The sequence below is a fragment of the Raphanus sativus genome, chromosome 3 (assembly GCF_000801105.2).
Source record: "Raphanus sativus cultivar WK10039 chromosome 3, ASM80110v3, whole genome shotgun sequence".
Classification (NCBI taxonomy): domain Eukaryota; kingdom Viridiplantae; phylum Streptophyta; class Magnoliopsida; order Brassicales; family Brassicaceae; genus Raphanus; species Raphanus sativus.
This window is the reverse complement of record NC_079513.1, coordinates 18,318,951-18,330,616: the sequence shown is the minus strand read 5'-3', so window position 1 is coordinate 18,330,616 and position 11,666 is coordinate 18,318,951. Positions and strand designations below refer to the sequence as shown.

Here is an 11,666-nt window from a genome sequence, read left to right as displayed (position 1 = left end):
TAAAAGAGAAACATGAAATTCATTCATATAATAATCATATTAGAAAACATACAATAATTATACATTAAAGTAATATTAAAAACATCACTATTCGTTTAAGACAGGAAATGTAATAATTATACATGACAATACTGAAGGTTATTTAGTAATCTTATTATAAGCACTTCAGTTCTCTTCAGGAGGAATCTAGTCTAGCTCATTTGCGAAATCAGAGGCATCGAGGTACGATGTCCCCTCAAAATTTTCGGTGAGATTCACTTCCTTAGCTTTGCCTTTCGTGGACTCTTGATATAACTTACAGAGATGTGGAGGAGTACGACAGGTACGAGACCAATGTCCCTTACATCCACATCTGTAACATACACTCTCACGCTTCTGCGTGGTATCTTCTTGAGTTTCTTTGCCCTTAGAACTTTGTTCGGATCTAACCCATTTGTTAGATCCCTTCCATTTCGGATTGTAAGTTTTTCCACGTTTGCTGTTGAAATGGCGACCACGACCACGACCACGACCCCGACTGGTTTGGGTTCTTCTCTCTGAGTTTTCTATTGACGTAGCATTCACTTCAGGGAATGCTTTGGCTCCCGTAGGTCGGGAATTGTGATTTTTGATCAGAAGCTCATTGTTCTTTTCAGCCAACATGAGTGCAACCATCAATTCAGAAAATCTCGTGTACCCGCATTTTCTGTAAATTTCGGGTAGGAAGTGAAGCTGTTTGTGGAAAGTGTTGTAAGTCTTATTCATCATTTCTGCTTCGGAGACAGGGTTACCGCAATACTTCAGGAGTGAAACTATCCTCAGGACAGCGGAATTGTATTCCTCAACCTTTTGAAAATCCTGAAACCTCAGATTTTTCCACTCTTCTAGAGCGTGAGGGAGGTTGACTTCCTTTTGGTTATCGAACCTTTCTTTTAAAGCTTGCCACAGTTCAGCTGGGTCTTCTATGCTCGCATAGTCATGCGTAACATTTTCATCGAGGTGTTTTTTCAGGAAAATTATCGCTTCAGCCTTATGCTCAGGCGGCGATTTGTTACCGATTACAATCGTCTCGGTTAACTTTTTCATAATCAGATAGGGTTTCACGTTTGTGACCCATCCGACATAGTTTTCGCCAGTTATTTTGAGAGCCGGAAACTGAAGATGCTCGATTCTTGCCATTTGCATTTCTAAAAACAAGTATAATAAATTTTATTAGAATTTCATAATATTTAGAATGAACCATTTATATTAATCATGCAAGCAATTACAAAGAGAAACAATGTATAGAAAAGTAAACCGATATTCATCGTAAATTCTCCCGGAGCAAATTCTCCAACGAATAGACCGTAAATAGAAACACAAATTAGAATTGCAACTAAAATCAAAAACGCGCGGATCATCTTTCTTGAGAGAGAAAATTGAGAGAAAATTATTTGAAAATATTTGGGAGAAGATGAATAATTTTTGATGAAGAAAATGAATGAGTTATGAGTGTATTTATAGATGTAAAATTACTGTTCATAGCCGTTTGAAAAGGGTAAAATTTTGAAATTTTTTCTTTGTGACCGTTGGCGTTAAATCGTTGAATCGAAAATTAGTCTGAAAATATCGTAATAATCAGTCAATCAATTTCAGTAAATTTCACAATATTTTTATATAGGTGAGCAAACATTTATATAATAATCACGATATAATAAACAGAGAAATTTCAATCGCATTATGGTGATAAATAAATTTCCATTATAGTATTAAATAAATTTTGCGGCGGCACAGCCAATCCAAATAATTATGGTGTAATTAACAATCAAGGTTTATTAACGAGGCGACATACCGCCCGCATTAATACAGATAAATAATAATGAATTAAAACAACCACTATAAAATAATGAATAATAATATAGGCGGTATACCGACCATTATAGCAGGGTAAATATGATACATATAAACTTTACCGAATTGCAGAGTGATCGTGCTGATAACGTGTTATAAAAAGACTTATAAATTTTATGTGTATCGGAAATTTTATAGAAAGAAATTTTATACCCGCAGGAGAAAGATAACACTGATGTATGATAAATAAACGAGAGAGAGTTTCTTATAGAAGAGAGGAAGAGAGGTGTGTTTACAATCGAACGAATTCGTTCGTTTATATAGAGAGTAAAAAGAAAAAGTTACTGTGCGTGCATAGTGACGTGGGCTCCACATAATAAATCTCATTTGTCGAAGTTACGGTGCGTATATCTTTGACGTTGCTTCTTCTTCTGTTTTTCATGTTTATAACAGTTAGTTATTTGTTTCCGTGTTCGAACAATGGAGGGTCTTTTTACTTTTTAATTATTTTCTATTTAATTAGTGGTACAATCGTAAATTAAAACCATCTTCCTCCTAAACACAACTTTCATTCAAGTTTCTGCAGCTTTCTTCATGGTTGTCATCCGAGTTTCTTCTTTTCGGCAATGACTATAACTTAGCATTTTTCTTAATTGTTTTTATCATTCAAATATACAGATCTGATAGCCAGTATTCGATTGTAATCATTCAAAAATAAAAATAAAATTTATTTTTTTATGAACGATTTGTTATGGGACGATCATGTTTATTTAGTCGTAGTTCTTTATGTCAACCGAATCAATGAGGTACACTTCAAATCATAATCAGACTCTCTTGAACCTCATCGAAACCTAACAAAATCACAATAAACTGGGTGTATGTTCTCTTACTTCGGAAAGATAGAGGTTGTTGATTGTTGATTACAAAATTCATTAATGGTTTGAGGAGTCTTTCTGAGTTTTTAATCAACCAATCGTCATAAATGGTTTCTGTTAATGGAGCTTTGTTGTGAAAAAAAGAAGTAACTGTTTTTTGTTAGATAGAAAATTTGAACGTGTTTAGTGTTTTTAATAATATAAGAGAAAATTGGGAAATAGATCCACTTTTTTCTCCCTATTTGTCACATTAGGATTTTAGTTAGATTGTTTAGGAAAATAGGATTTTGAAACCTTGTAAATACCCTAATACCCTTTAATTATTGATTAAGTAGATTTATAATATATTTTTTAGATTTTCGTAATTAATTTTAAATGCATTTAGATTTACTAATAAATTAAAAAAGTAAAACTAAAAAGTAAAAAAAAAAAAATCCAAAGGGACATCGATTTACTCCCTTACCCTAGATCCCTTTCTATTTTTTTTTTCACCCTTCTTCTCCGCCGAGCTCCATCTATGGCGATTGAAGAGTAGTTTCATCTCTTCTCCTGCTCAATCCTTCTCCTCTCCAACGCTCTCTTCATCTCTCCTACAAAAAGTCCTACCCTCTTGTTCCTCATCTTCCTCTTCGACCACACCGAAGGAACACAATCAATACTTCTTGTTTGAGTTGTTCATCGGGTAAAGTCAAAATCGGTGGGTTCTTCCATCAATTTCGTCAATATTAGGAGGTTTCTTCACAGTTGTTTTCGATTACTTCAATTTTATTTCTTGACCTAGATTTTGTGATTGTCGATTTTGACCTAGATTTTGTGATTCTCGATTTGGATATTTTCTTAAAGTAAATTAATTTACTTGTTGGTTTATAATCTTATACACCACGCTTTTCTCTTTACATATTAATGTTTTCGATTGTATTTACCTTTCGGCTTAGTTGGTTCTTGATATGTTGGCTTAGTTGTTGTCTGATCTTGAGGTTTATAAGTTTGTAATGTAGAGTAGTTGAGTAGTTGTTCTTTGATATGTAGGGCTTTTGTTGTCCGATTTGTATGTAGAGTAGTTGTTCTTGTAGTGTTTATATTCTTACTTTGTTGTTGTCCGATTGGAAAAATGCTTCTAGAATAGGATTTTGTTTGTTTCTGCTCTCATTACCCACATTATTTTCGATTGTTAGTTTGTTGTTCTTGATTGGAAAAATGGTTATTGTTTGTTTCTTTATTGATTGATTTGATTTTAAAAATTTTGATATTAGATGATATTGATAACATTGAACTAATGATGATCTCATGCCTTGTAGATATGTCGGAGGAGTTACCAAAGAGGCTTTTTAAGGAGGGCGAAGAGCCTCAGGTGTCTCAGATCAATAACAACTGCAGGATCGACTACATAATTAAGAAGTTCACAGCGTGGATGCCAAAGGAGCTGGATGTTGTGAAGAAAGATCCGGTGTTTGCTCAGATTTTTAAGCTTCATGAAAACGGTCTCGGGTACTCGGCGAGAGTGGTACACAGCTTCTTGTGCAGGGAGCTGGTGACTTACAGCTTCACGAGCTTTGGTTTGTCTTTGCGAGGAGACCACTTCGATTCTCACTTCAAGAGTACCACGCAGTAACCGGGTTTGAGTGCAACAACGAGTATCTCCCTTTCGGAGTTTGAAGAGTGGAAATTTGATGGTGGTTTCTGGAGCAGGGTTTTGAGGAGGAAAGACGAGACAGTTACACTCTTCGATCTGTGGAATAAGGACAAGGACTCTGTCAAGAAGTGGAAGAATGCAGATCGCATACGGCTGATCTACCTTGCCTTCATTCTTTGTGTCGTTTTAGCGAGAGATGAGAAGCAGAATATCCCTCTCAAATACATCAAGGTGGTCATGGATCTTGAGAAGGTTCGAAAGTATCCTTGGGGAGTTGCTTCTTATGATCTTTCTCTGCGAGTCAATAGCCAAGAACCGCTACAAACTGAAGGAGAAGACAAGTAGTTATGTTTTAGATGGATTCTCCTACGCCTTGCAGATTTGGGCAATGGAAGCTGTACCAAAGATTGGAAAGCTTTGTGGTAAGAAACTGGACAAAGCTTTTGCGGATGGTCCTAGATGCATCAACTGGATGGGAGCTGGAAAGGTGTCATATCAAGAGATCAATCGGTTGGAGGAGATTTTTACAGCTGAGGTAAGTATCACTTGTTTTTATGACTCCATCAGGTTTGAAATAAATTTGTAGGATCTAACTTTCATTATTTTTTTGTGTAGGATGACATGTATCCATTCATCTCATGGACAGGGAATATGGATATTATCCAGAGTGTTGATTTCCGCAGAGATGATGTGGAGGATGAAAGAATCAAGGGTCTGATGGAGCTGATTTCCGCAAAGAATGACTTCACTCAGCATGTTTGGGATTTCGAAGAAGCTGTAGAGGAATCTCTAGATCAGCCTGATGAAGCAAATGTGAATGGTGAAGAGGGAGTGAATGATGAAGCAGCTGAGACAGATGAGAGTGATGAAACTTTTCAGACTCCAAGAGGATCAACGAGCCTAGGCGATACATCAAAGCAGGGTAAAAAAAGGCTTCCAGATCGTGGTATGGAAAAAGGAAGCATAAGGTTCTCAATGGTGGATCGAAGCAACCATCTTTTAATGAAGACATGAAGACTTTTATGGCGCAGTTGTTTGAGCAGAGTATCTCTGCAATGGAGCAAAGGATGGAGAAGAAGATGGATGAGAAATTAGAGCAATTGGAACATCGGCTAAAAGCTCCAACTAAGGAACCCCGCGTTGAAGTTGAGGATGGAGAGACGCCTTCTCCGAGCAAGACAACGACGACCCAGCAGCCATCGTTGAGGAGGTCCACACGCGGGGTAAAGAAAAACTAGTCTTCATCACTCCTTTAATGTTATTTTCTCTTGTTTGTTTGTGACTGCACTTGTTAGTCATCGCTAAGGTCTCGGTTTGGTTTAGTGTCTTGTTTGTTTTATGGTTTTGTTATGTGTAATATTGGAACGATGTATTTCATCAGTCCTTTATGTATTTTGTTATGTGTAATATTGGAATTATGTAATGGTTGTCTTATGGTTTTGTAATGCAATGGTTGTGAAACTTTTTTAAAAATATGATCCTTGGTTATGAGCTTGGTATGTATTATAATTGTGTAAATTTTGGTTTAAATTTTTTTATTTTCACAGAGTCCAGTGGATCTTAATTTCACTCAAGAAGAGGCTAGCTTTCGTGGAATCAGTACGCAAGGCGTCGAAGGGCTTTCTCAGGCGTCTCATGTGACCGACTTTGATCCATCTCAGACAGCCAAGGCAGATGACTGGTGGACTCCAATGACTTCAGTTCGAGGTTCGAGCAAGGCTAAAGCTCGTAAAGACAATACAGTTCAACCCTCACAGTGGAAGAAATGGTCTAGACTTGAGCTTACCGATGAAGATTTGCCCCAAGATGGTTCTCCGCAGTCGTCGCTGTATTATTTCTCTGAAGAATCATGGCAAGGATTCCACGAATGGTCTATGAAGCCCGTACCTTTACAAATAGGTCCTTTGTGTTTCAATATGACTGTCGCACAAAGGATAGTATGCGCAGGAAAATGGCTTGGAAACGAGGTAATCATTTGTTTCAATATCTTCATTGCACATCTTCTTTGCTGCAACTTATATTTTTTGTGAATATTCAGGAAATGGATGGCTTTATGTTTATATGGCGAGTCAAGACAACATTGAAGCGTTGGGCGCCAACCCGTGTTGCTTTTATGACCGCTTTGTTCTGCCTCCAACTTGAAGCTGCATACAACGTTTTCCATCCCGACAAAAAGTCCTATAAACTGCCGGAATTCCTTCTATCATACGGGAGAGGAGAGATTCCATCTCATGGGCGGACTAATGAAGTTTGGGGCGTCGATGTTGATCGTCTCTACGGTCCTCTGTTTGTAAATGGTAATCATCCTCTCCTCTAGACGTTTTCTATTTTAAATTTCCTTCTCTGATCCAAGTTTTATACTGTCCAACGCAGGTAACCACTGGATTGCTGTCTGCGTCGACATCATTGAAAGAAAAGTGTTCGCCTTTGATTGCGGTGGGAAAAGGAATAGGCAATACGTTGAGAAGTTTGCTGCTATGATTCCTAGGATAGTGAAGGCCGTTGCACCACCTGGATCGAGGAAACTACACCTGTCACCATACACTATCGTCGATGTGCCTGTGCAAAAGAGATTGAACAAGTCTTGTTGTGATTGCGGTGCGTACGCACTCAAATACTTGGAATGCCATCTGCTTGGTCTCGACATCAACTTAGTGAATGACGAAATAATTCAAGGTTGCAGACAGAAGATTGGCGTGGAATTATGGGAGGCTACACACGATCCTGTTTATGCGGAGGTTATGAAAACCTATGTGCCTTCACCATGGGAGAGGTCTGAGGTCTTCGATCTGGAAGAAGACTAATAGTGTCTAACTAGTGCTTTGGTTTTTTTTTTTGAATTATGAGGCAAAACTCTAGGTTTTTATTCTTTTATGAAACATTGATAACTCTAACTTTGCTTTTCTATGAAGTATTTTTTTTTAGGAAAAATATGGTAGCCCTTAAAATACCCTAAACAAACCCCTAAAGTTATTTGGAAACCATTACCCTAAACATACCCTAAATTTAGTAATCCTTATAATACCCTAAACATACCCTAAAGTTATTTGGAAACCATTATCCCTAAACATACCCTAAATTTAGTAACCCTTATAATACCCTAAACATACCCTAAATTTATTTGAAACCATTATCCCTAAACAGACCCTTAAGTGTTTTGAAAACCCCCTAAACACCACCCAAATCTAAACATACCCTGATCTATTCACTTATTATGTAGATTGATCACTTAAATAATTAATTATATAAAATTTCAATAATTTTCGAAAATTATCTCCTTCTTTGATCCATGTTGTAACACTTGTTTAGAGGATTCAAAGTTAAACTACAAACGATCTAGAAGTGTGATATACGCGAAAATTTTGTTTTTTTTTCTGATATACCTTAGGTATAATACACGTTATAGGTGTATGAAACGGCGCCGTTTTGTCTAATTTTTTGACCTACTCTCTTTTCTTCCTCATTCTTCTTCGACAGAGAAATATACAGCGGCGACAAATATGGAGAACGACTCAATCATGAGTTCGATCAATTCTTCTTCCAATTCAACAGCTCGAGTAGCCAAAGACCACGGAATTCCCACACGATGCAAGTGCGGTGAGGCTGTGTCGTGTTACACCTCGAGAACCGTTAGAAATCCGGGAAGATTATTCCATTGTTGTCCGATGGGATCTGAGAAGGTTAGTCCTATAATCATATACTTTTTTCCTCGTTTTAATCTAACTGTTTGTCGATGTTTTTGATGAAGGACAAAACCCACTTGTTCAAATGGACTGATAAGTCAGTTGTTGAGGAGATTGAAGACTTCAAAGACCTGTTTGACGTCCTCCTCGTTGACAATTCTGAATTTCAGAGATCAATGAGAGCTTCTGAGGCAATGCTGAAACGCCATGAGAGTAAAATTGATGAGATGGAATATGCTGTTGCACGTAGCGAAGAGAAGACCATCAAATGCATTACCGAGTTAAAGATGACAAAAGCTTTGTTTCTGTGTTGTTTGGTGATGGTCCTCATGTACATTACCTATGCATGATGGTCATATGCTGCCTCAGTTTGTTCTGTTTTCTCTTTCAAATAATTATTAGACTATGGTTCTTGTTCTTTCTTTCTTAGAGATAATCATCTAGTAAAACCAATAATGTCTCAAGAGTGTTGCAAATACGAAATTGTCAAGCAAGGACGTAGTTAAGAGTAAAACAAAACAAAAAAAAGCAGAGAAATAAGGAGATCTCTAAGAAGAAACGTAAATGTTAAATGGGTAAATCGCAAGTTCCTCTCTTGTGTCCTTCGTTACCACAACGGCTGCACTTGTGCTTTTTACCCTTGCTTGATCCTTGAGAAGATTTGATCTTGTCTTCTACTGTTTCATACCTTCTCTTTACTGGTCGACCAGCACTCTTTCTTGACTCTGGTGGTAAAAGTTTTGCAAGGTCAACCTCAGCTGGGACATTCCACTCAGACTGTGGGACTGCTATTGGATTAATGGACTCCGAATAGGCTGTTCTCCAAGTTGCAGTTGTGTATAAAACGTCAGTGAAACTGTGTACTTCTCTACCTGTGTCAACAAAAATTTGTGCTTCAGTAGAGTCTATATGCTGAAAAATAACAAAATAGGTCATATACTCATGTGTTTTAAACTTCCATACCTCGTGAATAAATGGCAGGAATGGCGTGTCGGCAAGGTATTTTTCTATATCGTACTTCCCACATGTGCATGTTCTATTCTCCAAATCAACATGACATTCATATATGTCTCCTTTCACAAGCGATCTGAAGTTGTCAATCTTGTAAACCTGAAATCCTTTTGCCTTGACAATTCTCCTATCAATCTTTTTTTCACCTTGACGGTTAAAGGATCAAGATGCTTCGAGCTTAACAGGTGACGCTCGTAGAACCATCGAGTCATAAATTCCCTTATACTATCCAGCAACGGAATAACCGGATATTCTCTAGGTATTCTCAAAAGAGAATTTATCGACTCTGCAGGGTTTGTGGTCCTAATGTCATACCTGGAACCAGGGAAGAGAGAACGACTCCATTTTCGCACATCAGCCTCCTGTAGATATCTTCCGAGCTCTGGACTCATATCAAAAATTTCGGTCATACGTTCCTGAAATTCAGAGTACCTATATGCCTTTGAAGCCTGTTCGACCAACGCTGTCCAACCCTTTCCCTTAAACGATTTAACCACATTGGTCAGCAAGTGATGAATGCAAATTCCATGTGTTGATTGAGGGTAGACAGTCCCAATCGCTTTAGCGATCGATGCATTTCTATCAGAAATAAAAGCCAAGTCCTTGGAGTCATCTACAACCACGCTCAACTGTCTAAAGAACCACCCCCATGGTCATTAGAATCAACAACCCCAAATGCAATCGGATATTAGAGTTACCATCAACAGCAGTAGCAACAAGGAGAACTCCTTTGTATTTATTTTTCAGAAAAGTTCCATCGACAACAATCACCCTACGCATTGCATTGTAGAACCCTCTAACTGATTGCCCAAACGAGATAAATAGATAGAGGAATCTCCCCTTCTCTGTAGTTTCATATTCAGTATGTGTACCAGGATTAGCTTCTTTGATCATATGCAAATATTTTTGGTATTTTTGCATAGCTCTCATCTGGTATACCTCTAGCAGCTGCAATTGCAAACTCACGAGCTTCCCATGCGTGCCAATAACTGATCTCACAACTATGCTCCATTCTCATGAATTTAATGATCTCGTTTGCTTTGGGTCCATCATTTGCATCATCAAATCGATGTTGTATCAGTCTCCCAATTGTTCTTGCCGATGCGGTCTTTCCGAATTTGCTTTTCTTTGAAGGAGCACATGAATGTCTTTCCTCACACTTGTTGATCATGAAATATGTAGACCCATCCAGACATTCCGCACGCACAGACCAGTTGCACAATGCATCCTTACATCGAATATACCACCATTTTTTTGTAGACTTCTTAACAATGAAATCGAAATTATGCTTCATCGCCCAAATCTCCAGTGTTGCCTTCAAAACCTTTTTATTTCTGAAAATTTGATTCTTCTTCACGAAATCTCCGCTCCAAGTTCGATCATCCTTTTCACTATCTCCATTATTTTCACTCCTTAAACCGGCATCACCGCAAGCATCCCCAGCGACATGATCCTTCCTTCTAACGCAAGACTCCTTTGAAGTTTTGACAAACTCTGCTCGATTTCTGTCAGGATCTTCCTCGTCATCAACATTACTTGAATCACACGGCTCCTTATTCAAATCGATATTGACGCGTTCCTTTTGATTTACACCACTACTAGCGAACGTGACACACAAGGTTGTAGACGAACCCTTCTTCGCATAGGCCACAAAGTTAGATACTTGTCGATCATTGCTGATTATTATGGGAGGATTCCCTCTTTGATCCACCATCTCATAGCTGAACTCTGCATTAACGGAATCAGGTTCCACGCCATAATCCTCACACACCATGATCTTGAGGTGCTCCAACAAAGTAGTAGTCTCTAATGGTATCATTCGACCACGCCTTGCTTTGTCTACCATGAAACTCCACTGGTCGCTGCAACTACACATCCATTCACCAGATTTAACATAGATTAGAACCATGTTGTAATGATGGAGAGAAGAGAGAAGAGAATGGAATAGGGAGGAAGAAGAATAGAAGATGGGATCGTCGATGAAGAGATCGTGGGAGGAGGAGAATATCGTGGAGAAAATATTCTCCAAGATATTTGGGGATAGATTTAGGAAACATCTATAACCGAATATGGAAGTTTCCATATTTTTCGGATTTGCCTAGAAAACGTATCATACCTAGGCCTTAACAATGTACAGTATGTGGGATACCTATTCTATCTAAGACGTCACATAAGTTAAAAGGTACATGACCTTAATTTCACAAAAGTACGTTAGGTATATCTTAGAGTTGTGGTTATTTATCGTTATATAACCTCAGGTATAGTGAAGAGATCTTGCTAGATTGAAACGTCACAAAATGTACCTAAGATATATATGACAAGGAAATCTACATAACGTTTTATACCAAGGATATATCGATGTATAAACTTATATTTCGATTTCTAGGTAAAATAGATCACCATAATGTGTATTCTAACCTGGGTTAGAAAGTAAAATAAAATATGATTCCAATTTTTTTTTAAAAACTTAAAATATATAAATTGTCATACTTATGTTTCAATAGTTTTCATATTTTTGTATATTTTTTTATTTAAGTTTACTATTTTTCTCATCAACCAAGGGTAAAATAAGTCCAAAATTGCCAAAAGTATGAAAAGTCTTAAAGTGACAAAAAAAAAAATAATATGTCTCTTTTTTCCAATTCTCCCAAATTT

At 37.5% G+C, this 11,666-nt stretch overlaps 4 protein-coding genes across 4 annotated transcripts; 2 read left to right on the top strand and 2 right to left on the bottom strand.

The window, feature by feature from the left end:
- On the bottom strand, positions 1-2,255 carry LOC130509648 (uncharacterized). The gene has a single exon (XM_057005811.1). It carries the CDS (start codon positions 1,162-1,164, stop codon positions 187-189), a length of 978 nt encoding a protein of 325 aa, XP_056861791.1. The 5' UTR covers positions 1,165-2,255; the 3' UTR covers positions 1-186.
- A 1,729-nt stretch (positions 2,256-3,984) lies between these two features.
- On the top strand, positions 3,985-7,121 carry LOC108828084 (uncharacterized). The gene is made up of 8 exons (XM_057006400.1): positions 3,985-4,292; positions 4,374-4,569; positions 4,697-4,852; positions 4,933-5,295; positions 5,349-5,540; positions 5,865-6,284; positions 6,356-6,614; positions 6,691-7,121. Exons 1-8 carry the CDS (start codon positions 3,985-3,987, stop codon positions 7,119-7,121), a joined length of 2,325 nt encoding a protein of 774 aa, XP_056862380.1.
- A 696-nt stretch (positions 7,122-7,817) lies between these two features.
- On the top strand, positions 7,818-8,350 carry LOC130510054 (uncharacterized protein At4g04775-like). Its single transcript, XM_057006399.1, has 2 exons — positions 7,818-7,997; positions 8,066-8,350. The coding sequence occupies exons 1-2, from the start codon at positions 7,818-7,820 to the stop codon at positions 8,348-8,350; spliced, it is 465 nt and encodes a 154-aa protein (XP_056862379.1).
- Positions 8,060-9,647, bottom strand: LOC130509485 (uncharacterized). Its single transcript, XM_057005570.1, has 2 exons — positions 8,964-9,647; positions 8,060-8,872 (listed from the first exon to the last, which is right to left on the bottom strand). The coding sequence occupies exons 1-2, from the start codon at positions 9,031-9,033 to the stop codon at positions 8,568-8,570; spliced, it is 375 nt and encodes a 124-aa protein (XP_056861550.1). The 5' UTR covers positions 9,034-9,647; the 3' UTR covers positions 8,060-8,567.
- Positions 9,648-11,666: the final 2,019 nt, after the last annotated feature.

Excerpts from the sequence above, each read along its gene's own strand:
- LOC130510054 (XM_057006399.1), top strand. The coding sequence starts at position 7,818 with ATGGAGAACGACTCAATCATGAGTTCGATCAATTCTTCTTCCAATTCA. Across the intron at positions 7,998-8,065 it reads GTCCGATGGGATCTGAGAAG|GACAAAACCCACTTGTTCAA; the intron begins GTTAGTCCTATA and ends TTTTTGATGAAG.
- LOC108828084 (XM_057006400.1), top strand. The coding sequence starts at position 3,985 with ATGTCGGAGGAGTTACCAAAGAGGCTTTTTAAGGAGGGCGAAGAGCCT. Across the intron at positions 4,293-4,373 it reads CACTTCAAGAGTACCACGCA|GGTTTTGAGGAGGAAAGACG; the intron begins GTAACCGGGTTT and ends TTTCTGGAGCAG. Across the intron at positions 4,570-4,696 it reads TGGTCATGGATCTTGAGAAG|ATTTGGGCAATGGAAGCTGT; the intron begins GTTCGAAAGTAT and ends TACGCCTTGCAG.
- LOC130509485 (XM_057005570.1), bottom strand. The coding sequence starts at position 9,033 with ATGCACATGTGGGAAGTACGATATAGAAAAATACCTTGCCGACACGCC. Across the intron at positions 8,873-8,963 it reads TCCTGCCATTTATTCACGAG|GTAGAGAAGTACACAGTTTC; the intron begins GTATGGAAGTTT and ends TTGTTGACACAG.
- LOC130509648 (XM_057005811.1), bottom strand. The coding sequence starts at position 1,164 with ATGCAAATGGCAAGAATCGAGCATCTTCAGTTTCCGGCTCTCAAAATA.